This window comes from Antrostomus carolinensis, unplaced genomic scaffold (genome assembly GCF_000700745.2).
Source record: "Antrostomus carolinensis isolate BGI_N321 unplaced genomic scaffold, ASM70074v2 scaffold3522, whole genome shotgun sequence".
Taxonomy (NCBI): Eukaryota; Metazoa; Chordata; class Aves; order Caprimulgiformes; family Caprimulgidae; genus Antrostomus; species Antrostomus carolinensis.
The window spans coordinates 73,120-100,862 of NW_010298796.1; the positions used below are offsets into that span (position 1 = coordinate 73,120).

Here is a 27,743-nt window from a genome sequence, read left to right on the forward strand (position 1 = left end):
TCCCTGCCATTTCCTCTGATGAGGGAACAGAAGCATCTACCATGTGAAGAAAGGCTGAGAGAGCTGGGTCTGTTTAGCCTGGAGAAGAGGAGGCTGAGGGGGAGAACCTCATCAATGCTTCCAAGTATCTAAAGGGCATCAGGAGGATGGGGCCAGACTCTTCTCAGTGGTGTCCAGCAACAGGACAAAGAGCAATGGTCACAAACTGGAAAACAGGAGGGAGGGAACAGAAGCATCTACCATGTGAAGAAAGGCTGAGAGAGCTGGGTCTGTTTAGCCTGGAGAAGAGGAGGCTGAGGGGGAGAACCTCATCAATGCTTCCAAGTATCTAAAGGGCATCAGGAGGATGGGGCCAGACTCTTCTCAGTGGTGTCCAGCAACAGGACAAAGAGCAATGGTCACAAACTGGAAAACAGGAGGTTCAACCTAAACACGAGGAAATACTTCTTTACTGTGAGGGTAACAGAACACTGGGACAGGCTGCCCAGAGAGGTTGTGGAGTCTCCAGCTCTGGAGACATTAAAAACCTGCCTGGATGTGTTCCTGTGTGATCTACTCTAGGTGATCCTGCTCTAAGGAGGGTTGAACTAGATCTTCAGAGGTCCCTTCCAACCCCTATCATTCTGTGATTTGGTATTTTTATGGCTTGAAGCACAGCATCTCCTCAGGGCAGGGACCACACTTCTTTGTTGTGATGGTTGTACACACACTCCTGATCCTAGATAAGTAATACTCACTAATCACAAGCATAATATAACTAAGCTTCCCTTGCCCCACACAGTCTGGATCTTACAGCCTCCAGTTCTTGCAAGTACACTGGAGTTGTAGTGTAATGTTCTGAAAAACCACATGGACCCCCATTCTCCTGTGTCTTGACCCCACTCCAAAACCAGTCCTGGCCTGGCAGCACTATGCACTTGGTGACTTCAGAGGTGTGCAGCTGATAAATGCCAAAACATAAAAATTCCACAAGGATCCTTTTGTTCTTGCTTGCAAGCTTAAGGGTAATCTTCCAAAGTTAGTTTCTTACAAGCAAAAATGCTGGTCTTGGTTCTACACTGTGACCAGCAGTAACACTGGAAGAGTAAAGGAGATGAACTTGGACTTCTGGGTTATCAAATCTACCCCTAGACCTACTGCATCCTGCCAACTGTCTGTAAAGGACAAAACCTGAGCCCAGAAACCATCCCACAGAGAGAGTTTTTCTCGTTGACCTTCTGCAAGTGAAGGTGGTGGACATAATGCCTGTCTCCTGCCACCAAAATCCCAACACATCCTCCATCTCCTGGATCTGTTGGCTGAATGAGGGGACAAAGCAGACCAAAAGCTGGAATAGTGCCAAAACCAGGGTAGCAGGAAGACCTACAGAATTACATACAGATACAGGGAAATGACATCTCAAAATATATAGGGCACATCTGGAGCTGAGCTAATTTACCACAGCTGCAGGTCTGGCCCACAGAGACTAAATTCAGAAGTGAATAAACAAATAATTCAATTTTCATGGAAAGGAAGTTGTTTTTTGGTTCTGGGTTTTTTTTTTCCAGCTTTGTCAATAAAACATTCCAGCAGCAGCGCTCCCCCAGGCTGCTCCGCGAGGGCAGACCAAGAGGAATTTCCCCTTCCCAACAGGTGTGGCAACAGCTATGCAGAAATAACCTCCAAAGCATTCCCAGACATATTTTATTAGAAGAGGAGGGGCAGATCGCAAATTAAGAGGGAAAAAAAAAAATTAGCTTGAAGTTCATCCTTCCTTCAGATCTCTTTCATGTTGACGCTCAAGAGAAAAGGCAAGGATTGCAGCCCAGAAACTCTTCATGTAGGTGCAATTTTAAGGCACTTTGTTACTTCCAGGTCTGTATCAGGTTAGTCTTTGTCATGCACATCTGAACTGCCTTTTTTTAAGCTTAAATTGCATCTGCTCAAACAGCCATGGAAGTCAACTGCAGCAACAGGAGGATTACAGGAGATCAGGTCACCCCAGCACCATGCTCTCCTGCACCTGCACACAGGGAATCCAGCCATGAGAAAATGCCATCTCAGGGAACTTAAAAAAAAATCGGGCTCTAGTTCAGCAAAGTTGTCCCTGCACCACCAAATCAAGGAAAACAGGGCCAGAAGGAACTTTAAAAGCTCATCAAGACCATCTCCCTGCCCCAAGGCAGAATCAGCTACATGCAGCTCATCACCTTCTAAGCATTGAGATTTAACTATCCAAATGCAATTCTCACATCAAAGGCCCTCTTCTCTTTGTTGCTGGCTCCAAGAAAAACTCTGCAGCACTCTGTAAGCTACTGCAGCAGTGAGTCTCTGCTGACCCACAGCAATAGCTGCTGCTGGCGTTACAGGGGTGTTAGGGACTTAATAACCAAGCACCTCTTCACTTTTCATCTTCAAAGCACCTCACAACCATTAACTAATTAGCAATAGTAATTACGAGGCTGCTTTTCCATGTTTATTTACTTAGTCCTAAATAGAAGCACTATGAAACTCTGGTCACTGTACTAGGCTGCTATGGCATTGCCACAAATGTTAAAAGTGATCCCACAAGCCACTTCATTTAGGGATTTAGGAGACCAAACAGGCTGAAGGGAGACTGCCTTCCTCAGGTGATGAAGTTTCCATCCTTGCTTTCACCATGAAGGTTTTGCTGTGCCAATGTTCTCAGTTTTTGCTTAGAAGCTGCGTTGAGGAATGAACAGGCAAGAAGATCCTCCCTAACCTGACCTCTCAAACAAGACACTGAAGGTGGCTTGACTCGTGCAAAGAGGACAAACAGGACACTCCAGCTGCAGGGCTGCCACCATGGCTCTCCAGCTGTTGCAAACCTCAGAACAGGGTGGACTAGACCTAATTATCATCACTTATTGCCATGAAATAACAGTGGCAGGAGACTGGGACCACTCTGAGGGAGGCTCTGCACTAAAGAAAACCCCAAAGAGCAATCAGGACAACTCCTACCCTTTAAAGGGGCTAAAAATCAAAGAGAAGAGAGATGCAGGGAGGTGAAGGGACTGCCCTGAGGTCCCACAGTAGGTAAGTGGTAGGGCAAGGATTTGAAGCGAAGGATCCCAAAGCCCAGCACAGCCTTTATCTAACAGACTAGTGCTATACAAGTGACAGTCTCTTGGACAATTCCCTCTGAGCTTGGAATTACTTTCCATCATAATATAACATTATTTGCCATCTGGCTCCCCAATTGGCCATTGCTATAATGTAATCCAGCCCTGGGCTGTCAAGGAGTTTGGACAGCCCTTGGCTTGACACAAATCCATCCAGCGATACATGTCACTCAGACAGGAGCACAGGACCATGACTCTTCCCACTCAGGCAATATTTGGATTTTATAACCAGCTTTCTGCACCCGAGGTTGGGGTGGGGGGAGGTCCCTCTGTTTTAGCATCACTTTAACAGCAAGGTTGTAATTCAAAGAGATGGGGGAAAACGGCTGTAAGATTCATTTGTATTGCCTGCAATTGCCAGGGTAATTATACAGAGACATCAGCGAGCAGGAGAGGGGCCCTGGGAGCCAGGGCAGCGAGTGCTTTCATGGCCACATGTTGAAGAAGATGTTTTCCTAGATTTATCCCAAGTGGGAACAAGGTCACTAGTGTGAGGTTAAGTAGATGGATGTAATTCAGATAATGGAATCTGAGTCTTCTACATTTTAGATGTAAATAAGTTTAAACAGTGGGTGCAGCTCCAGGGAGGGGATGAAACTGATATTTTCCAATAAGAGTTTGCACAGGGACCAACCATTTTAACCAACGAGACAGATTCAGCCTCTTGCATAACTCTCCAAAAAGCCACTGGCTTATCTGCACACTGCATTTGGTCCAGCAGATTCAGGTGTTGGCTTTTGTCACACTGACAAACATCAGAATAATAAAAGGTTGTAGCAGATATCCAAACCAGGTGGCAATTAGGAACAGGTCACTATCTCAGCCAGGAGTAAAGACCAACTCCTGCCTTCAGCACCCATGGGCAGAGTTTAGCCCTTGATTCAGATAAGAGCTCAAGTCTTTTGCTGCACAGACATAGGCTTATGAATGTGATAAAAATCACAAGGCTCGGTGATGAATAGAGCCATGAACCCTCATTAGACACAGCAACAACATGAGAATTTACTGTCATAGAGATACAAGTCTGAAATCCTGATGAAAACAGATCAAGAATGATGATAGTCAGATGAGCATTAACTGCACTAAGCAAATCTTTAGACTGTAAACTCAGATAAAAAAAAAAAGCAACACAGGAACTCCCATGTTTAACTCTTTAGAGCCAAAGCAAGAAATGAAAAGTGCTGTGGTTTGTTCAAAGCACATAAAGCCTCCAGAGGTTAAACACTGACAACAAAAACATTTCACATGGAGATTTGAGAACTGAGATAGTAACACACCTCTTACCCTCAAACCAGCCTCTTTAAAAATATATATATTAACCAAACACACACACGATGATTGAATAGCCTCAAGACAGCCCCAATATTCAATATAATTATCCGTGATTATTGAAAGGTGATTAAAAAAGCTGAGAGATAGAAGGGTGCAATTAGAGGGAAGGACCTGAATGTGTACAACAAGATGTCCAAACTGAAGGAGGCAATTTGTTGGGTGTGGACCCAGCACAAGTGAAGAAAGCAATGCCAGTACCCGTCCCCTTACCCAGCACCGCTGTGACTTCCCACAGGGGATCCAGTATCCCCACGACGTGTCCTGACAGCCAGAGGATGGAGAGGCAGAGCCCTACAGAGCTGAAAGCTTAGCAGCTTCTCAGCATTGAAGACTCCTTTGGAAGCAGAGGCTGCAGAAGGTGGCCTGAGCTCCTGGGACAGACTGAGGAGGGGAGGGGTTGTTGGCCACAACCTCTCACACGACACAAGTTGAGCAGCGTGAGAGGAACTAGGTCAGGGAAATTCAACAACTCGCTCTGTCGGTGAGGCTGCGCTGGGTAATTATGCCAAGGAGGCAAACAATGGCAGAAACAAATAACCCTCCAACTCTAAAAAGCCTGTCCTGATGAACAGCATTCACACCAACATCTCAGTCCTGGTGGTGTCACCTGCTGTTCATGCTGCCCTGCCATGCACTGGACACTCCACCCCCATCCCATCCTGCATCAGAAGCTCCAGATTTTGCTGAGCATCTCAACTGGGACCAGTTTCTGAAAGGCAGAAACCATGGGCTGAGAAAAAGCACAGCAAAGCAAGTGTTCACATCCAGCATGTTAGGGAGAGAAAGTAAAGCTCTAAACCAGCAGGAGATACAGAATACAAGCCCCTACAGAAACTAATTAAAGGCTGGTCCTTCTGACCCTCCTCAAAAGGGCACTTCAGATTTGCACTCATGCTGCATTTACCTCACAGGGAGCACAGCCTGGATGGCTCAGGAGGCCTCACAGCTGCTTCACAGCATTAGATGGTCCATGACACCTTTCATTTCATCCACTAAGCCTCACAGCCCTTTCTATCCACATGAGAGAGAGCATGACCTGAGACAAAACACAGCTCAGTATCCAGGCAGCAGCCACCACGGTTCTCTCCTGGCAGGACCTGCTGCTTCCCACCTCAGCAGCTTCGGCCAATTCAGCTGAAAACAAAAAAGCTGGTTGTGCCTCATGGTGAGTAAAAGCTTCAGGTTCCTCTGTTCCACCCTTTATTTTGCAGTTTCTGCCAGCCACCCTCATCCATCTCCCTTGTTTGTGTTTTGTGCTTGAGCCAACACTGAGATGAAACTCCAGGGACAGCAGCAGCTGCTCCGAGACTTGTCTGCACACTTCAGCGCAACAGGAACATATTTAGTGCTGCTTTTTTTTCATTAATAGAAGAGTAAAAGCAGAGGAGGGAGGAAGGACATAAAGACTTCCTTGTTTGCAAGCCAGGGTATGCGGCAAGTGTCATCAGACTTAACATATAATCCCAGCCTTTCGCTTTCCTATGGCAGCACTGCCGTGAGATACCCATCACACACCAACAACAGAACGGGCTGAGCTGTCACAGCATCTTTACTCTGTGGTCAGGAGATCAAAGGTGCAAAACTCTCCATTGCAAATAATGCCAGTAGTTAGACCCAGGAGGAGGTGACTGCGTTGAGAGATGCAAGGTATGAAACTTTGGCTGCAAACCAAGAGTTCATATGCAAGCAGCCAGCCCAGCTGGGACACAACCTACACCTCCCCTGGCAAGAGCCTCAACAGGTCCCTGGGGCATCATCACCCTTTACAGCACGCAGCCTGGGACCAACCTCAGCGGCACTGTGGGAAGTCCCTTGACTATACCCACACCATGGCCAAGTCCCTCTCCAAGCCACCAGCACAGCCCCACATGAGGTCTCATGGAGTAATGAGTAGGGAGGCTCCATGGCGATGGGCCAGTTTACATCAGCAGTGGGTCCTGCCTCCTCCTCCTCCTGTCACATTTTGTTCACAGGAATAACCATGCTCCATCCTTCTCATCTGCTGACATGCTGCTGGGGGGTTTGAGCCATGGAGGTGGCTGCCAGCACCCATGGAAGATAACAGCCCTGAAGGTGCAGAAGGCCAACTGGTCCTGCTGATCCTCGTCCTGGGCTTTACGTGTGCCGTCTTTGGGAGCAGAAGAGCAAATAGAGGCAACGGAGAGAGTGGATTTTAATAGCCTTGGCTGGGATCACACTACACTGCGTTACAAGGCTGCATGGGAACGCTCCCCTCTCCCTAGGGATGGGGGAGAATTAGGAAATATCTGTTATAAAACTTTCGAGAGCTCTCTGATATATGACCACTTTACTCTCCATGAGCTGGAAGCCAGCCAGACTTTATGCTCACACCAGGGGTCTGTTTCAACAGCTCCTCTTGGTAAGCACTGGTCTTCAGGCTGCCAAGTGCTCACAAGCATCACCATTCACAAAGCTATCATGGTTACAGACTCCTCTAAAAACTTCCACTGCCTTTAACTTCCTTTTTTTTTAAAGCAATTCTTGCAAGTCCTTGAAACAAATGAGAAATTAAATAAACCCTCCAACACCCAAATCCAGAGAGGAAAAGGGGAACACAGCCAACTTGACCAAGATCTTCGTTTACAGAATGTATTTTAAGGACTGGCAAAGAGTCAACCGTACGGCTGCAGAGCTGTATGGAGGTTCGTTCTAATGCATAATAAACGTGACAGTGCTTTGCTAGCCAAGTAGGGTGTTATTTTTCCAAACTTGGCTGTTTTGAAAGAAGAAAAGACTAATTTATCTTTCCAAAGTTATCATCAAGATGTGCGTGACCAGTTCTGACCCACCTCCTTAAAAGTATCCCAGCTATGGTCATGGGCTGTGCAATAACACACTGGACATGTTACAAAGCTCCCCTATCCCTGTGCAAACACATCAATGCCAGACACCCATTACACCTGAAACCCAGGGCGAGGCTTTCATTATTTTAAATTCCAGCTGTACAGTAGATTTCAGAGATAGCTATAAATCTAAACCCAGCTTCTTAAAGTCAATGACAGGAAAGAAAGCTTTTAAATTGAAGTTGTCACCACTGAAGGTTTTCAGGCAGCGGCTCTCAAAGCCTTGAAAAAAAGAGGCATGTAGGAAAACGGAGCCCAGACATGACACAAAGCATCCTTCCAGCCATTGCATTCTCCCAAAATACATGTAGATAAACAAGCTTATAACTCAGTCACTGGGAGGCCCTTCCATAGACCTGGAGATCAAAGTTTCACCAGCTCCCACCTCCTGCTCAGTGGTCCAAGCTGTTCCTGGCAGCAGATACAGCTTCTCCAAGCTCCAAAGCAAAAAGCACGGATACTGGAGAGCAGGAGCCATGCATCTGGCTGGACCACACAGGACCAAGAGGGCCTGGGGACAGCAGCATCAGACCAGGGAAAAAAAAGGTAGTTTGACATGAAAGGAGGGTAGAGCGAGAGCACTGGCAGCATTTGCTATATGGGCTGGAGGCCAAGATTTATGCACGCACCAGCGGTGAGGAAACACTGGGCGCTCTTACAAGTAGAAGAGCAAACGCTGTGTTCAGTTGATGTGCAAGGAGACATGGGGAGGCCAAGGCCAGAAAACACTGAATGGGTTGTGGTGGCAAATCCCGCAAAGGAAGTTGATTCTCCAGGCGTTTAATGCAGTGTGGTGTTACACTGTGCAGAAGGAAGATGTCGGTGCTGATGCGATGGTGGGAGAAGATGGGGGTGTGGTGGAAACGAGCAGCCGCGAACACCTTGTGCTGGGTCTAACAGTGATTCTTTTACCCAGCTCTGGAACTGTAACACTGCTAAAACACGATGCACAAAAGTAAAAATAAGGTCTCAACCCTCTTGTGCTTTGGGCAAAGGGGACCCCCCCGGCTCCCTGGCTGCTCACGGGGTATGAGGGTGAAGCAGAGGGGGATTGTGCAGAGAACAATGATGTCATAGAGGAGGCACAAACCTGGGGCACTGCAGCAAAGGTCCCAGAGGCACAAAGGAGCTTTGACTGTATAGAAGAACACAGACATGGGGGAGTGGGTGGGGAGTAGAAATACATTTTTGGCAGTAGAGATTTTATTGTCTACTTGTCCCTCCCTTGCCAAAATGTCTACAGAAATTGCAAAATGCACAAGGCCCAGATTCCTCCAGCCCTTAGCAGGGTAAAGCGCTACCAGATCTGCAGAAAGGAACAGAGGGATTTGCAGGAAGGATTGTGGAGTTGAAAGGTGACGAAAGAGAGTGTGGCTGTGCACTACAGATCACAAGCCAACTTTCATCCTTCTCAGAAATTTTATGCAGGCTTTTATTCCATTTTTTATTATTCAGAAACCATATCCTGGAATATATTATATAATTAATATATTTAATATGTTATATTATTTATTCTGACTTTTTATTCAGCTGGGAGCAAAACCTCTCTGGAGTCATCTGGGGAAAGATGGCCAACACACACTGCCCAGCAGCTCCAGCCTAAACCCAGAGATGCCATACTTCATTAGGGAGAGACCATTCTTTTTGATTAGATACAGCCACTTACAGGATTTCACACACAGGATTGTCCACAGATCTCTCAAAGAATACTGCAGATACATTGCTGATGCAGCTTTTGAACCTCATTTGCCATGGATAAACCCCTCCAGAAGAAGGACTGGCATGAAGCTTTGCCAACAGACTGGCTGTATTCACCCCAGCCTTTAGTTGGCTCTTATGGGGTGTCCTACATGCTGGAAGAAGCCCTGACATGCATCATCTCACACACAAGGCAACATCACCTGCTCACCAAAGCACTGTTTTCCTTTAAAGCACACAAGCCATGGAAGCATGGGTACCTACACACTGCTGTGCTGTCAACACATGCCAGCACTCAGGAATGTCTAAAAGACACAAACAATCTCCCTCAAGCATCAGTCCTCTGCACCACCCTGGATTGGTGCTCTTCCAACCCATCGTATCCCCTGTGGGGAACAAGCTACTGTGAAAACAGCTTTGTGAAAGCAAAAAAAACATGACTGGCTTTTAAGCAATCTTATCCATGTAGGTCTTCTCACACCCCAGGTATTGCAGCATTTATCATCTGAGCCACATTCCTGGCCCACACAGAGTAGAAGCTTCGTGCAAAGATCCAGGTTAGGATATGGCTCTGGTAGGGCATCCTCCAGCCAGCACACCTCATGCATTGAGGAGCAGCCAGAGGACATGGGCTGGGTATAGATTCCTGCTTTTTTAAGGTGCTGGAAAGAAGGGGGGTGGGTGGTTGGGGGAGAAAAGCTAAATTGAGGCAGGTCTAACCTTCCTGAGCTGGACTAATGACTGAGAAATGCCAGGGAACATTCCTCACTGTCATCAGCGACCATCAGCCACTTATCTCACCAAAGCTGGGGATCTGCTCATATCCAGGAGCAGATACTGCCCGTCCCACATCCTGCACCTCCTTCCCCATAGCACAGTGGAGCCTGGCAGCACCACAGGAGCATACATGCTGTGGGAGAACATCTGAGGTGCCTTTGTGCGCCCTTTTCTCCATGTCCTGTGGACTTAAATATGAGAGTTGGTCCCATGTGCACTTCATGCACTATTTGAAAGCTAGAGACTGACCAGAAGTTTACCAAGTAGGATGAGATATTTTAAGACCACCTAATTTGAAGGTTAAAAACCACTGGATCAAATGTATCTTGAAAGTAATCAAACTGGCACCTGCTGAAGTAGCTGTAGGCTTCTCCTGAAGCTGGGCTGTGAAGCCACCCAGCACAGAAAGTGCTGCAGGCAGAGCGGGAGCTCTTGACTTTCGTTACGTGCTGAATCACTCAGTGCTTCCTGCAGAGATCCTCCTCAGGAGGAAGCGACGCTCCTCATCCCTCCTCAGCTGACCACAGAAACTGGACACAACAGAAAACCCTCCCTGCTTCTGGCAGTTCTGCTCGCAGGAAAAGGGAAGCCAGCACTTTGGGTTGCTATTAGAGCACACACCTCACAAGCCATGGGAGAAAAATATGAACCAGGCTTCAAACCTCTCCCAGCTCCCCAAGCCCTGAACTCAACTGGATGATGCACAGTCTGCTCATCGTGGTGCTCTGTGCATCATCAGCACTTCACATGCTACCAGTGCTTCATTTCAGAAATATGAAGTTATGCTGCTTGAATAATATTGATCCAGGCCAAACCTTATTGGTTTGATGACACACGTGTCTATGATCAGTGAGGGCATTTTTATACTTCTCTTCTCCTTTGCTTTCTCTTATGCTTTATACATAGACATACACTTGCACCAAAATGTTTTAACATGGACTAGCATGTGCTTCAATAGCACTGGCATTGTTCACATTCCATCCTACAACCAGACCCATTTTCCAATTCCAAAATTTGTGCTGTCTAGTTGAACTGCTCCAGTTTTCCCCAAAAGGATGACTACAAGTTGCTAAGACCCTTCATTTAAAATAGCAGATATGTCAAATGGAGATTTGCTTTTTATTAATCTTAACCAGTGAAGCCCGAAATTCTTCCAGCATCTTTAAAACTTTAGCATATAGTAAAAAGGTACCAATTTCCTCCAATCTTCCAGAAAGCAATTCCTGTACAAAGCACAGCCACAGCTTTACCATTAACCACTTTCACATCAGGTTTCTGATCCCACCATAAAATAATGAATATTGGATAAGGAATAAGACTCCTCTAAAATATGAAGCACATTAAAGGTGAAAACTTTGGCTGGCTACACTGAGCTCCACCACCAGCTAATGATACAAGATTGTTTTCCAAGAAAAGGTTTTAAGAACCAAGTAACCCTCTTAGACTGATTGAACCATGAACAAAAAGGAAAAAAAGCAGCAGATTCTCGATTTTGACATTAACTGGAAAATCCCAGAAACATCAGACATTTCTAAAGTTCATTGAACTGCAGCTGCTGGTGCACCACTGGTTATTAGGGACATGGTAAAGGTGGCTGCCACACCACTTTTTTTCAGACCAAGATGTATCTGCTGCAGATCAACCTTTTTTTTTCTTTTAAAGATTTTAGCTACCAAGTCATGAAGTAACTTTTGAAAATATATATTTTACCAATTTGAACATTTTACAAAAACACCAGAAGCTTCTTAACCAGAGAGGAAATTAAGAAAGTATTTCAATAACGAGCTTTGCCGCTTTATAGGTTTTATTACTTTACTACTTCACTGAATTAAGGCAGGAAATCAGGGAACTAAGGACCAAGTTCACAGTGTAGAACCTTCCTCACAGGTCTTTTCTGCTTGGGACAAGTTTGACTCGAGATCAGTAAAGAGATACTTGTCCTGAATGTTTCCTATGCAGTGTATAGACAGATACACCACTGAGACAGAGCCTACCTGCAAAGTTACAACCCAGATTTCAAACAACTTCAAAGCTTTTGAGTATTTAAGACTTGTTCTAGTGTACTGACCACACAGCAGGGCTGCAAAAACAGGACCAGGAAACCATCATCACCCTTATCCATTTGCTTGAAGCATCAGCATTGAAGTGAAGAAGGAAAGTAAGCATGCTGAGATCTAAATACTTCAATAACATCTAGAAATTGGATGCAGCTCCTAGCAAGTTTGCAGGATCATGTAAGTAGCAGAGAAGCAACAAAAGGAAGATGCATAACAAGAAGCTCTGAAAGATGCTGAGCCTTACCTGATGTACACAGGACTTGGCGTTCAGAAAGAACAGCTCTACTGTAGTTTTGTCCTTGAGAAAGGAAATGCTTTCAATGTAGAACCTGAAAATTAAAAAAAAAAAAAAGAGCAGTTACTTTCTTGAATAGATTTAATCTTCCTCCCAAACAATTTTATTTCCTCAATGTTTTGTTCTCCAGCAGTCAAATGGCACAGAGGAACTATGAGCTACTGCACTTAATTTCCTGCCTATTAGGAGGGAACAAGCAGAAAAATCACAGGCCGCCAGCACACAGGGAAGGACAAGCTCCTTGTTCAATAGATTGTAGATACTGGATGACTTTTCATCTCATTTGAAAACCCTGTCAAGCGTTAAAGGAGCAAAACCCATCCCTCATGTGCAGATAAAGCCACAAAAGTGGAAAAGGTAACTGCAAACAAGCAAAAAACCACACAAGGAACGCTTTGGGCTCAGCTCCATCCCTCTAGGCACATCCATCCTAATGGCAATGGGAGCCCCAAAACCAGGGTTTGACATGGAAGGGCTGAAACAAGCTCAGCCTCACAGACACCACTCTGCACAATGCTCACTGCCTTCCTCCACAGCCCATCCTCGGCTTCCTCTTCCCAGGGCCATGGGTGCACCACAGAAGCACACACCAGCAAAAGCAATCCCATTACTGGTTACTCTGGCCCAGCCAAGGTCAGCAGATGAGTCCCAGTTTGTGATATATCTACACCAAACATCACTTATGCCACTGGCACTCTGCAAAAAAAATCACATACAACCTGTCAGTGTGCCACCCTGACTCACTCGGGGCACCAAACCAAACAGTGCCGAGATGCATTAAATGGTGTGGAGAAAACACATCTCTAATTTGAGGAACACAGAACTGCCAAGTCCATTTAGAGAGAGACAAATTCACATGAATGTGGTCCTGCCAATCCTCCTTTAGCTGGATCAGAAAGCAGTATACTTGAACTTCAACTTCTTATAGAGGATGAATGCATTGGGTCCAGACTCCCTCATCTGATGCTAAACAGAAGGTATGGAGTTTTTTTTCCATCCAAGCAGACTTGGGCCACCACCACTGCTGCAGAGAACACCAGGGCTTCTCAATGTCTTGCCTTTGACAGCAGGAAGGTTGGATGGCCAGCACAGGGAACACAGCCCACTAAGTTTATCAGAACCCAGCCAATCCCTCCTGCAGCCCCATGGTGCTCCTATGGCTCCTCCCAGCCTCAAGCTCCAGCCACTGATCTCTTGGTGTAGATGATTTACAAGACATTGGAAGAAGTCCACAGCAGCAGCATGGAACACACAGTAGGATGCAGTAAAGCCAGCACCTGCTGCACTTGTTAGGAACACGCGCAATATTTATGCTATAACTTGAGACAAGCAATACATTAAATAGTAATTGTTTTAATATTTTGCATTCCTACAGCATGTTCCATCAAATTAATTTTAAAGCACTCCCTAGAACAAGGAGATAATTTATTCATTTTACAGGCACGCAGCCTGTCTGAGGGGCAGACTCCAGCCCAGCAGCCTGCCCCAGACATTTGAAAGGCTATTTTCCATTTCCATGACTCACCTTTCACTGAAAACTGTAGGAGCCATAGGTATGTCCACCCTCTCTTGATCACACCTGATATATTTTTTTCCAACAGCCTTGCTAAACTTCACTTTAAATACACTTGAGAGTTTCTCTCCAGAAATGCAGAGCATCAGAGAACAGAAGCTTCACTCTTTGTCCTTTCCCAACCTGCTGCCAGACCACCACTTCAGAGCATGGATCTTCCTCAGCCTGCTAAAGCCTTCCTCCCTCTGCTGCACCAAAAAGGTGATTTTCCTCAACTAATGACCTCACTTGTACTTGCAGTTTTTTTTGACTGAGAGTCAGACTTATCCTCAGAAGCAGGATAGAACCCCTGTCTCCCAACAGAAGGAGCTCCCCAGTCACTGCTGGGGCAGAGCAGGAGACTGCAGGATCTCTGGGTTTAGGAAGAGGGCACTGGGGAGACATTGCCCCCCACCCCAGTCAGTTCTGCCTGCTCTATAGTTCAAGCTGTATGCTCTTATCACCACAGTACAGATGGGGAACACTGGACCACAGAGATAAAGATGCTCAGGGGATGGCAGACATGTTTAGGAACACCATAAAGTCTATGTTCTGCTTTTATTTCCGATGCTGTCAGCATTCTTGGAACTAGAATGACACTTTTATAAGTCCTAAATCTGCATTGTAGAGCCTTCACCAGCTGCGTGTACCATATGAAAACTTACGTGACTGGACTGAGTTTATGCCAGCTGAAGAAAAATAATTAAAATCTGAAGCAATTATCATGTGTTTGTTTCATTACTGATCTGCAAAAGCTCAGGGCTGAGGAGCTATGAAGAAAAGGAGGGTCATAACCAGGTATCTGGGGATCCCCTCCATCTCCAGTATTGCTACTGGAAATTGTCCAGTGCAGTGCTGGGAGATGCTGAGAACTCATGCTGTTGCATATTTGCCACTCATGGAAGGAGAGCCAGGTGCTGGGGTTCACACCCACATCCCCTCCATGCCACTTGCCCCACACCCAAAATATGCTTTTCCATTCCAGCCAGGGGCACACACAGCTGCAACTGGGTATTTTGGCTGCTCTCATGGGAGTTTAATTAAGGAGCAGGCTGTGACAACGCAAATATGTTCACATGAGATAAGAGTCTGAACTAACCACCCAAGGCATCGGCCATGCAGCAAAGGTCTTACCCAGAAAGTCATAACAAAGCAGAGAGCTGCAGGTTGTGAAGTGGCTCTTCTGCTGGATTATCTATTTTCTACAGAACAGACAGTTTTTATATTGCTAATAATTTCTGTATTCTCCTCCTCCTGCCCTGCTTCTCACTCACTGCCCACCTCCTCAGCTCCTAATTGCTTGTTTTGGATTTCACAACCCCAGAGTAGTCAGGCTTAAAAGTAGCTTCGAGAAGTTGATCTTTCCAAGCCCACTCCTCCCACATTAACTCTTGCCCAGGCTTCTGCACACCCTGTCCTGTAGAGGACCATCTTGCAACAGAGATGGCCAAAAAGAACATCATGAGCCAACAGCACTAACCCCAACCAAATAAATGCTCAAGTCATACGATCACCTTCACAGCTTTCTTGGGCAGTCATAGATTTTAGCTTCCCACATTCTCACAGTGAATATACTGAGGAGCCCATAATTCCTTTTAATTTATTTTTTTTCCCTATTAGAAGTGGAGAAGGTAAAAGAAGCTCTGAACTCCATCACAAATAAGCACATATTCAGCAAAAACAAAGTGCTGCTTGTTTGAACCGTTCCCTCAATGACCAGGACATGGAGGATGTGGCGAGGTGACAGTGCCAACTGACCCAACTACACAAGAAGCTCTGCTTTGGAACTGCTTCAAATAATTAAGCACACAAGGCTTAAATTTACTAAGATATGAAAAGCAAATGAGGTCAGTCTGCCCTCATTTTCCTCACAGACTGTAAGGAAAAGAAAAACTCAAACAATATTAAGAAGATGATGCTTGGTCTTTTCTGCCAGCCCAGCTCTGTCTTGTAGGACATGGGTTTCTTTTCAGGCCCTTAACCAGGAGAATTTTGCCAGCAAAAGCCCTAAAGTAATGTAATTACATTTGCCAAAAATCATCACTTTGCCAGGGATTTTATTCTCTCCTGGGAACTGGCTTAAGTTGTATGAGCAAAGAAGCCATCAAGCAATCCCCTTCAGTAAACATAGGAAGAAAAAGTAAATTGTTTAAACAAACTGTATTAAAGCCTAGCGCTCAGGCAAAGCAGATATTTAAAATACAGAGTTTAAAACAAAAAACCCTAGGAACAATGTCCTAGAAACAGTTTAAAAAGTAGCAGGTTCCAAACCACTTTATTTGATAGTTAAACACAAAAGAGAGCAACACCTATCCAGGACCTAATCTCCTTCTAAAAATAATATATCGCTTTGACATTTATTTCCTTTATCAAATCTGTAATCAGTTCTTTTAAACAAAAGCCCCTGCTGATAAATAAACCCAAGTGTAATGTTTTCTTTGTGGAAACAATTACTCACCTAACAGCAAAGTACAAAGTTGCCGGGCCTGGTTTCTTGGGCAAGTCATGGTCCAGGACTCGGTGATCCAGCTGCAGCCAGACGCTCTGACCTCTGCGGGAACAGGTTGGGGAGGTGGTTAAAAACTGGGACAGGAAATACAGAAACAGGAACTTTCCAGTGCTCCTGTTTGCTCCAAGTGTTACTTTTAAAAGAAGTGCAAGATTTGGCTCTGAGGCAGGCAAACATCTCAAATTATTTCCTTTTTTCTTAACTTTCAGATTTTGACGTGATTCACTTCTGGATGATGGAGAACGTTCTTTGCAGTCCTATTTGCAGCTGCAGCAGAAAGTCATAGCACAGCACCTGTAAAAACTAAATATTATTGAAATACCCTCCCTTTGCTATAGGTGGTGATGCTTCCATCGAATTCCCATATCTAGGGGAGGGATCTCATCTCTAGCAGCAGCTGGACATTTGCCTAGAGCAGAAATGGGTCTGATCTGCCACATGGGGACCACATGGCTCTGCTGCCACATCCCCAGCATGAGATAAAACCCCACTTTGGAGCAGAGGGGTTTACCACAGGAACACTCATTTAATAAGGCAGCTGTATAAAACAGCAGTGACTGAAAGTAGTCAGAAAACAAAAATGCCCCCAAAACCCCCATAAACCTCCCTGGGGCTGAGGAGAAGCACAGAAGCCTGTGGCTGCCAGAAAGGCTGGGACATGGGTGCCCTCCAGAGGCCACACACTCCCTCTGAGCACCCAGCCCAGCACCATGCACCCAGGGGAGCCTCTGGAGCCCCACTGGTGTTTGTGGGGAAGCCAACACCTTGCAGGTATTCCCCTAGCAGCACTTTAAAGCTTGCTGTGACAGAATGCCAGCAACCAAAAACCTCCAGAAGAATTTCATGGCAGCAATTCTGGGGGGAAAAAATAAGCCAAGTGCAAACAGCATCCTCAAGGGATTTACAGAAGAGCTGGATGAAAGTATTTTCCAACACTTGAAAGGAGAAGTATGTGGAAAATACATTCTAGGGAGAGCCCAAGATGAGAGCTGCTGGTAAAAAAAACACACTGCTGTGGTCAGGGCCCCAGAGCAAGTGGCTCTGACCAGCTCCCTGAACACCAGCCCTTTGCCCAGGGCCAGCCCTGCACCTGCAGATGGGAACTGCCTTGGCAGGGTGGCCCCAAACATGGCTCCAACATGATCTGTAGGGGAGGCTTCCATCCAGGACACCATAAAAAATAGCAACAGAGAGCAGCAGGGACTAATATTATTCCCATCAGACAAGAAGAGGTTTATTGAGGGGCTATATTAGTGCACAACTCAATTTCCACACTGCCCTAAGCAGCTCTGCTCCAGCTTGTTTGGGGACTTGAAGGTAACTTCTAGAGATGCTGGCCCAACACCATGTCCTCTGCAATAGTCCAGCTGCCAGAAAGGATAAGCTGTGCATTTCCAGCATGTTCTGCTTTTGCAGCTCTTTTTGGTAGTCTGCAGAATGGCTTAGATACCCAAAAGTAACAGAAAAGCTAGAGGAAAGTTATTTATGGACAGGACTAACCTCATGTTTTATTGCTGCTAGGGAAGTTTGGGTTTAAGAGATTCAATAATACTTTTGAGATTAAAGGGCAAAGCAATAGGAACAATTCATTTTGGAAATAAGTGCAAAACACTTTTGTTGTTACTTAAAGTGCCGAGTAGGAAAGCTGAGGGTGTTCACACGGGAAATTATTGCTGAATCAATTTTTTCACCTTGTGAGATAAACATGAGAAGTGAAAGTGTTCGGAAGGTATTTTACAAGTATTCTCTGGTTTGTGCCCAGAAGATATATTCAAAATATTTTCTGTTTTATGCTTTTCTCTTTCCTCAGTCAAACAGCACAAGCACAAGGTAGGAAAATCTTTCTTCAAAAGAAAAAGTCATATTTCCATCACTCTGAGCTGTCACAGTGTTGTGGGGATAGGTTTCACATTGCAATAATCACTCAGCAGTTTAAAATAAATGAACATACTTACGTATCATCTATAAATGTTATCCCAAAATACTCCTTTTCTTTCAAGTTGAAGTGCGAGGCCACCAGATCCAGTAACTCCCGAGACAAAAGTTTGGGCTATTGAAAGAATAAAAAAATAGTTTAATTCATTTCAATCTAGGCTTTCCACATATAATAAAAATTTTCTCTTCAAATACTGATATTTAAGTACACATGGCCAAGTTAAAGCCCTGTTGTACAACTCAACACAGAAGTGGCTCCACCAGACTCGGGGCAGTCAGATTCAGTGTCTCCATGGAGCTGTGTGGGACATGAGGAGCACAGAGTGGCAATTATGTACTTAACCCATGACATCAAGCTGAAGCACACGGACCGACCGTTGCTTTCCTCTTTCTGGGGGAGAAAGGCAGCAGCTCAGGCTTTCCTGCACTTACAGCAGGAGGGATTTTTCAATTAGGAAAATATTGTGTACTAGAGGATCTCATGCTTTGGGTTCTGTTAGGGGAATAAAATATATTCCTCAAAATACAGACTTTTCTTCCCTTCTAAATTACAAAGAATCACAACCATGAGGGCTGTGTTTAATACACTTCATGAATTTTGGTGAAAGCAGATGAAAAACTGAATGCAGAACTGGTGTCATATTTTGCCCATCATGCACCAGTGCCCCAGGGAAACCCTCCTGCTAACTCATGTCTGAGGGAGGGCACACGTGTCTGAAAGTATCTTTGTTTATTCCACTTCTGTGAGTTCCCCTAGTAAGAGATACAACTTTTCTTCAAACATCACTTATGCATCAGCCCCAATATCACTGCTAAAGAAAATGAGCAGAGAAATCTGGCACTGTGCTACCAGTGCCCAAAAGAGAAGGGTCTGTACCTGAACCAGCAGCTCCAAGTTCCTGTCATCGAGGAGATGCACCTGGCAGTGCCTGCCCTCTGTCATCTGCAAAGACAGCAACACAGCCCTGTGAGGAAGGGCAGCATCCCCACCTTGCACCAGACCACGTGCAGCTCAGCGGCAAGGACAGCGTGTGGCGAGTGTTTAATCTGCACCAATAAGGGAATTGACTCCGTACTGGAGCTGAGTGTCCTTCTCCAAGGACTTGGTCTGTGGAGCTGCCTCAGCACTCTCAGCTCCCATCAACTTCAAGCTGGAATTAAGGGTGCTTAGCAGCACTCAGGATCAGATAGAAGTGACACAAGCGCTGTGAGAATTTAATTTGAGGATGAATCAACCTGGCTAGTAGCAAAGCCACAAGCAGCAGCAATGACTTTTTGCTCCAGTGAGGAGCAGAGATGACCAGGGACCCAAGACATCCCTCAGGGTCAGCCTAAATTTGATCCTTGACAGAGGACGTGGTCTCCAGTCTAGATGGAGTTGCTACCAGTACATTACTGCCCTCCCTTGGATAACTCTTCACAAGCATTACAAGTCATTGCCTCCGTAGCATTCTTACATAGGTGCTTCCACACATTAAGACAGGTGCTTGAACTGGATAGTCAAGAACAGGATGCACTTTGCAGCCTCTAACATTATCCCTGGACCACCTTGGTTCCCACTCTATGTCACATTTCTCTTGCAAGCCACGTGTCTCTCTCTAAGAGGAGAGCAATTCAGAAATAGCAGCACATTATGTCCTTTTAATATCTGCCCTTTGAAATCTAACACATTTCCACAAAAGCTATTACATTATTTAAAATCTATTCTAATTCTGGACTTCTCACCAGCTTTGTCGAGGACTGTCTTTGCAAAGCTCTCCAGGTGAAGGAAACCTGGCTTTTATATTTATCCTCCCAGCCTCAGACTAACTCATTTTCCTAACAGCACAAGCTTCTCACAGACTATAAATTCTGAGCTCTGAGCAGAGGCCCAGGGTTTGCTTAGATAGGGGCTCCTGGGGGGATTAAACAGCAACACAGCAGCTTCTCCTTCCACATCCCTCTGGCTCTGCAGGGATGGGGACAAGGAGAGGGCTGAGCTCTACTGCCACCAGCACCTCCTTGTCACCTCCTGCCTTGGGAGGCTGCACATCCAAACCTTAAAGACTTAAAAATAAATACAATTTATACTCATTGCAGTATAACTGAAAAGACACCTCCTGCCTCCCCCCAGCACTGTCCCCGTTCCAACACATGGCTGTTGGCACAGCGAGGGCTGCTGAGACACAGCCTCTTCTGTCACCAGTCAGTCCCTTTCAGCTGTAAGAAGCCAAATTAACAAAGCTTTATTGTTCCAACTAATTGAGCTGATTTTGACCAAAACGCAGGAGGGAGTCCCCTCCTGAGGAGCACTGCAAACAGGTCAGAGAGGAGCATCTGTGGGTATAACTCTGTCTAGTGTCCAGGAAAAGGGGGCTACGGCATCTGTGGGCCCAGCACTGGCAATTTATGGCACTGACTAACCATGTGTCATCACATCCCTCACCAAAACAGCAATACTGGGAAAGTGACCATTTGCAGAGCAAGTCTAGCAGGAAGAAACCCCCTCCTTTTCATTTCTCCTACTGCTGTGAACGTGAATTTGTCGAGAAGCGCCAGCTGAAGAGTGACTCGTTGTGCACACTGAGGTGAAGAGCAGAGATGGCACCATCACGAAGGTGGCAGCGATGCCCCTTGTGCAAAACACAGCCTCACCCCACAGCACTGCACCCCAAGGAGGCATCAGCCCACAGCTGCACTCTCCCCAGCCCATGCTCCCAGCAAGGCACCACTTCCAGCACTTTATCCTTCAGGTTTTGGAAGCAAAGCTGCAGCGTCCCGATTCCAGCTTCCAGTGCACTCCCTGCGATTTATCCGCTCACCGAACACACTGCCTGGAGCCCTTAAACCCATTACGATCTGTTCAGGGGTCCATTTGTTCCCGAGAGCTGAAGGTTTGCCATCACACAGTCGTAAATAAGTCGCATGTTACCATCAATTAATCATTTCATCAGCACACCCTTCGAGGTGGTGCACATTTCTGGCTCTGACATACTGTTACCAATCTGCCCCTGTTGTGAAGTGTCTGATCCAATAGTGGTTTTAAATCATTGCCCATCTGTTGCTCTGAGATAGCGCGAGGGTTGCCATTATTTAATTGCTAGCTGCTTTAGCTTTCACCTAGTGAAATCACATTAATCACTTCTGACTGTTTTAATTGCCTCGGTTGGCTATTGTTAAGTAAAAAAGGTTTCTATTATAGCAAAGACATCCACAAAACCTTGTGCTGAGGAGAAAGGAAAGGTTGCTGGGAAGATAAAATCATAAAAGAAATACCAACCATAACCTGTGCTTCTATTCAGCTCCCCAAGGTAATTGCAAAGCACCTTAAAAGTAATTAAACCTCATGACACCCCTGAAGACAGGCAAGATGTAATTATTCTCATTATTGATGAGAAAATATAAGGATACAGATTGAAAGTCTGATTTACAGATACACATGATGTTTAGTACCTGAGTCTCCAAGAATCTCATCTCAGAAGAAATACAGCTGCTTCCCAGAGTACTGGAAAGCTCAATCAAGAAGTTGCAGATGTCAGGTTGCTTGGTGATAAAGCCCAGTGAAATGCCATTACTGTGACAAACCTGCCAGCTCCTGCACATGTCCCCAGAGCTCTGTGTGGCAATGGGCTCACGTCACCCCAGGAACGCTCTGCTGCATGGTGGGACACAACAGCCATGTCCAGGGCCATGAAGTTGCTGCTGTTTATAGCTCAAGGAAGAAGGAGGGTATCTGGAGCCCTTTGTATTTGCTGTTTGCACTCCTCTGCCCCTCTCAGCCCACGTGCACACACCTGAGGGCTACATCCCTGCTAAGATGCCTTCTCCACCTGAGCTGAGAGGCACAACATGGGTACTCACTGCATGGCACCACAGCCTGGTCAAAAGACAAATCTGCTGGGGTGACTACCAGCTCCACATTTGCAGGTTCCAATCCCTAAACAAAGGGGGGTCAGCTAGGACAGTCCAGGCATCAGCCCTTACCCTCCCCGCACAGACCCAAGGCTTCAGCAACCGGGTTTCTGCAGCTGTGCAAGAGCTCACTCCAAGTATCCCCACCCCATTCCTGACAGGGCAGAGAGCACTTCACTTGGCTTACTCCATACTTACAATCAGAAGCAAATCCCTCCCAATTACTATCACAGAACAACACAGGCCCATCCTGCATCAGGAATGTCACCCACCAGAGAGGTCATCTCCAGGAGACAGCTCTCTCCTCTCATGGAGCTGCCCCTATGTGCAGACAGGGCTCCTGTATACAAGACAGTACTCATTTTCCAAGCCTCGTTCATACAGGGAGCAGAACCAAAAGCTTCAGAGGCTATCACAGCTGCAAAGACCATCTCACAAACTTTGGAGTATCAACCACCTTCCACCAGCCCCATGTTGCCTGAGCGCAGTGACAGAGGTGTGACATGACTGGTGCAGCAATGCCACGTGCTTTGATGTGGTTACCAGTGGTCTGGTCCTCTCCTCTTGACTGAAGAAGAGCTGGGGAGCTTCAAAAAGGGAAATTCACCATGGCATCACAGGGCTTATACAGGATTTTGACCATGGAAGAGTGTGTCCAGCTCAGCTACCAAGACCCTGAGCTCCTGGAGCCAAAGCAGCACAAGACTTTACCTCCCCCAGTGACACCGCTGTGATTTATTTCCCTGCAGCACATCCACTCAGAGGGCTCTGGGAAGGGACCTGTGTTTAACTCTCCAGCTCTCAGGGTGCTGGGCTCCTCCTCATCAGAGACCCAACACCCAGGAGCCCCTTCCAAATACATTTTCATTTTTCATTCAGTATGCCTTGCTAATCTGAACAATATAATTGATTTTCTATGTCATTGGACCAATCCATCATGAGCTGAGCACAGCTGTCTGGCTCAGCTAAGAGAAGGCGTGAGGAGTCTTGAAATATATATGCACACATTTATGTTTTCAGCTTATTCTCAGTGATTTTTGCACTGTCTGTACAAATTAATAATTTTACTATATTTTTGCCACGTGCCCTCAAGTTGGTCTTTTTAGCAGTTCTTTTTAAAAGCCTGTTAATATTTAAACTGTTATCCCGTAAAAGTAGCAGCATGAAATTCATGAAGTATCCCTGTATCTCAATCCCAAGAGGAAATTAGTAGAGCAACAAAACACAGCCTCATTTTTGGAAAAACCATAATGAGATATATAGGGATGCTGGATTCTTATGTTTTCCTGAAGTTACTCAAACATGGAAAGGAATGAAAGAGGACACTGTCCGATGTGATATTTTGGTGTCACTGCATTTCTGCAGCCCTCCTAACTTACAGACAGCAGGCTTTCAGCAAGAAGCTGATTTACCCAGATCTTCAATGAAAAGGGAAGGTAACAAAGGAAGAGAAATGTACAATTCTCACAATCTTCACATGTGGAAATTAAAGCCCAGGGTGAGCTCATAATTCTATATAGTAGGTTAAAATGCTCAGAAAGATTTCCTATAGCTGGGAAAACACCCATCTTTTTCCTTCATCTCACTTGTGACACAAAAATTAAGATGAATTCTCCACCTAAAAGCATGGAGGCACATTTTCCATAACATCAGTACTTTAAAAAAAGAAAAAAACCAACAAGGCAGACAGAAAAAGCCTATTTCTTGGCTACTTAAACCAATTCCCTGGGATATCCTGAGCCTGAACGTTTATTTGGGGAAAAACCAAAACATATGCAGGATATTTATGCTAGTTCTCTTCAGCAGAAACATCCTCCCTACTCCAAGCTGGTTGTTACATGCAGTATTTTTAGACATCCATGTGTGTCATCCAGTTAGGAAAAAAATATAAGAAAAAGAAAAAAGTAATTGGACAGGGTGTAAACAGGAAACCTCAAAAAAACTAAAGCCAAAAAAAAGCTGAGAGGATAACATATCTCCTGAAGCATGGCTTAGGAATGGGAAATGAAGAGTTTGGGTCAGAAGCAAACCTGCATGTGTTGCACTCCCTCCAGACCAGATTTCACTGGGAAAATTAGAGACATCCCTTGGCATAGCTGGCTGTATCTGTCACCAACTCCTATTTTTAAGCCTTTTTTTGTTTTAAGAAGGTCTGGAGTCTTAACTCCTAGAGAAAGCAAAAAAAAAACCCCAACTCCTAACAACTCTGTGACCAAAGAAGAGAAGATTATACATAAACTGCACATAATTTTGAGACCAAATTGAGAACTGTTTATACCACTGACATGCTCGGAGGTCTGTGCACGCATCCCAGCTGCTCTCATTTGGGATGTGCCATGATCTGGGCTTCAGCAGCCCATAAACACACACAACCACGTTGTACCAACAGGTAACTGTCACCTGCCCAGGGACAGGATGGCTCTGCCAAGGTCCTGCAGCCACATAAATACACATTGCTGGAAGCTTTAAAACCACCCCTCCATCCAGCAAAGCTTCACAAACTCCAAAGGAAATCTTTTTGGAAGTAGCAAACCTCTTCCCCCAGCTCTCCTCTTCCCTTCCTGTCAAGATAAACCTTTTTGCTCAGGCAAAACACTTGAGTGTGACACTGGGGATTCAGTCCCAGCCGCACAGAACTGTGTGTGCTATTTCCATAAGCTCCTCACAGGGGAACAACATGAAATTAAACTTCACTGTCAGGTGAGTGAGCTCTGGAAGTTATTTTACATGCAGAAAAAACCCTAACCCTGTACTGACATATCCTGCAATGAGAGGGAAAGTGGAACCTTTTTCACCAAATAAATGGCCGGCACACAAAACCTTAAACCTGCAGTTTTAAAAGTGAGAAATCGGACTGTGGGGCATCACTAGAACACAGATTGTATCGTAAAATCACTTATTTCTGAAACAGGCACATCATGGTGGCTCGGTCAGAGAACTGACAAAAACATCATATGGTTAACAAAACCCAAAAGAACAATATTCCCACTCACAAGATGCCCATGGTTTTTTAGGAAAGCTGTCCCTTTGCCACAAAGCCCCAGCCTCCACAAAGCCCATGAACTGGGGGAGGGGGTCCCCAATATCCTGCTGTCCTGCTTTTGACCAGTGACTCAGAGGCAGCAGCGCTGCTATGCAGGTGGAGGAGCCCCAAGAACCAGCCTTGCACTTCAAAGAGAATTTCATCTCAAAATCCCTACCTGAGCTGCAGTTAACCAGCTATAAAGCATCACCAGTAATTTCCTGTAAGGGTTGGGTTTTTTTTTTCCCCTCCAAACCTCTCTTTTGTAATTCATAAGCCTGTAAGATATTTCGAAGGTTAATATTGAAGCCCCTACAATGACCTCAAATTTTCATCAGCATTTAGGTGGGTTTTTTCCCCTCCTTCAGTCCTGAAGGCATTTAGGATCAGATCCTCAGCTGCCTTAGATCAGCTTTGCTTCACTGACTTTGATACAACCAGCCAGCTTTACTTCTGGCCCGTGAACGTGCACGGCCTGATAAAAATATGAAATAAGATGCAAGAATGTAGTGCAATATGGAGCTTCCATAACTAGGCACATCTCAGGAAAATAAAAACCTTTGCCTGCCCTTCTGGAAGGAAGGGGCCTGCATGCAGCTGGGGGGAAGAGGGAAAAAAGAGTTATAAGGCTTGAAATGACCTCAGAGTTTCCTGGTGTGTCTGTTGGGAGAGCAAAGTCTCCTCGTGTTCCAGTGCTCGGAGTTCCTCAAAGCTTTAAGGAATAAGTAGAAAAATAACAAACACAAGTTTGGTTTTATACCAGCATTTCTATGGGAACTTCTTAAAGGATCCACATAGGTCCCCAAAAATGCCTTGATGCACACTTCTTGGCAGCCTGCTTGCAGCCAGCAGGTCCTCCCTGACCCAACATAGGTGCCCATCACCGAGTGTCCCATGGTAGGAGGTGCTCAGGGGGTAACAGATGGCTGGGGGGGTTGGAAATGCTCCATCCTCCCACAGGTGAAGATCTGGGGAAGGGAAACATGCTCCGAATCCCACTGCCACATCAAATCCCACTGTGCACCTCTCCATCCTCTCCTTTGCCAGCAAGAGATACAGCACAAGAGCCCCTAAGTGATGTCTCCTCTGCATGGTCACCCTCCCCTTGAATTCTCCTGGACTCACTGATTACTCCCTGCTAAACACAAAGGGTTGGCTCAGGGTCCAGAACCACAGGTTTCCCCCCCAGTCTGTGCACACCAGCCTGGGAAGCTGGTGGGTTCCCTGCCATGGGTTCTACTGCAGCCTGGCTCACGCAGACATGATAAACTTGCTGTGATCTCTTCAATAGCAACAGCAGCACTTCCACCAGCTTCACAGGGGCAGACCATGTCTCCAGACATACTGCCTCTCCTTCCTAATCTTCAAGTCAAAGAAACCTTTGGCTGAAGTCCTGGCTCCAATGTAGTCAATGAATTTTGCCGTTAACTTTAAGAGGGCCAGGATTTTGCCTTAAATCATTTGTTATCTTGCTATTAACCTTAACACAGGGCAGGATCTGCTTAATGTTAAATAGCCAGCAACGCACTGAAGTGGCTGGCTCCATCTTTCACCCTTCGTGCTATGGCCAGCCACCATGTAGGACCCATCTCACCTCACCAGGGTGACGCCAAGTGCCACCTCCATCCTTCCCAAGGGCTGCAGAGCCCACCCTGGCCCTGTACACTCCTCTCCCAACACCCACGGGGTATTTGCCCACAGCAATTGCAGGGACTGTACAGAGCTGTTCCAGCCTCAGCTTGTCCCTGTCTTCTTGTCTCAGACCAGCCAGGCAGGGACAGACACTTGAAGACCTGATTCAATACAACAGGCACAGAAATAATGCCTCAAGATGAGACAGGCTGGAGAAAATTTAACTGCAAGCTGGTACAAATGCCCCTTTGATGAGGCTTTCCATGGAAATGTTGGCTCTGCTAAAGTTTGGCAAAGAGCTAGAGATAAAACACAGTGCCTGGAACAGGGGGCCAAGAGGCTGTCTGGGTTGCATGGCACCTTCCTAAAATAGCCACGTCAACTGAAGATACGATGAAAAAACTGGCTCCTGCAGAGCATCAACTGACTTTCATGTAAGCCCCACCAGCTGAGCCAGTAAAAAAAAACCTGGCAAAGCAACAGCCCAAGTGTTCTCCCTCACAGCAGGCACTGTGGCTTTTCAGGGCCAAGAGCCAACACACTTTCCATGCAAGTCTCCTTTTCCCTATTTTTTCTACTCTTTCTCATTGCAGGGGATGGCAGATCTAAGGGACTCTTTCTCCTGCTTTATAAATGGTTTGCTGATTTGTAAAGGACAACAGGCACAGCCTCTTGTAGTCATTAGAAAGATCCCACTCACTGGAGCAAGTTGTGAAGCTCTAAATCTCATCCTTCTCTCCCAAAATGCTCAAATGCAATGCTCAGAAATAATTATAACCATACAGATAAAAAACAAAGAACAACCCAAAACCAAAAACCAGTGACAAATGAAAATCCAGTGAACTAATTAATTCAGTCTTCCTCAAAATGATAAATACAGTATCCCAGCCAGGAGACAAAGCCAAGAGCAAAATGGAGAGCTGCTGCTCCAGTACCTGAAGTGAACCTACAGGAAGGCTGGTGAGAGACTTTGGACAAGGGTAGAGAGTGACAGAACAAGGGGTGATGGCTTCAAACTGGAAGAGGGGAGATTTAGATGCAACATTAGGAAGAAATC

At 45.7% G+C, this 27,743-nt stretch overlaps 1 protein-coding gene across 1 annotated transcript in view; it reads right to left on the reverse strand.

Annotated features, from left to right (window-relative positions):
- Window positions 1-27,743, reverse strand: part of FRMD4B (FERM domain containing 4B) — an 84,750-nt gene that overhangs the window by 43,518 nt on the left and 13,489 nt on the right. The window contains 4 exon segments of the mRNA XM_029083636.1: window positions 12,095-12,179; window positions 16,156-16,248; window positions 18,162-18,256; window positions 19,019-19,084. Of these exon segments, the coding sequence (XP_028939469.1) occupies window positions 12,095-12,179; window positions 16,156-16,248; window positions 18,162-18,256; window positions 19,019-19,084 (339 nt within the window).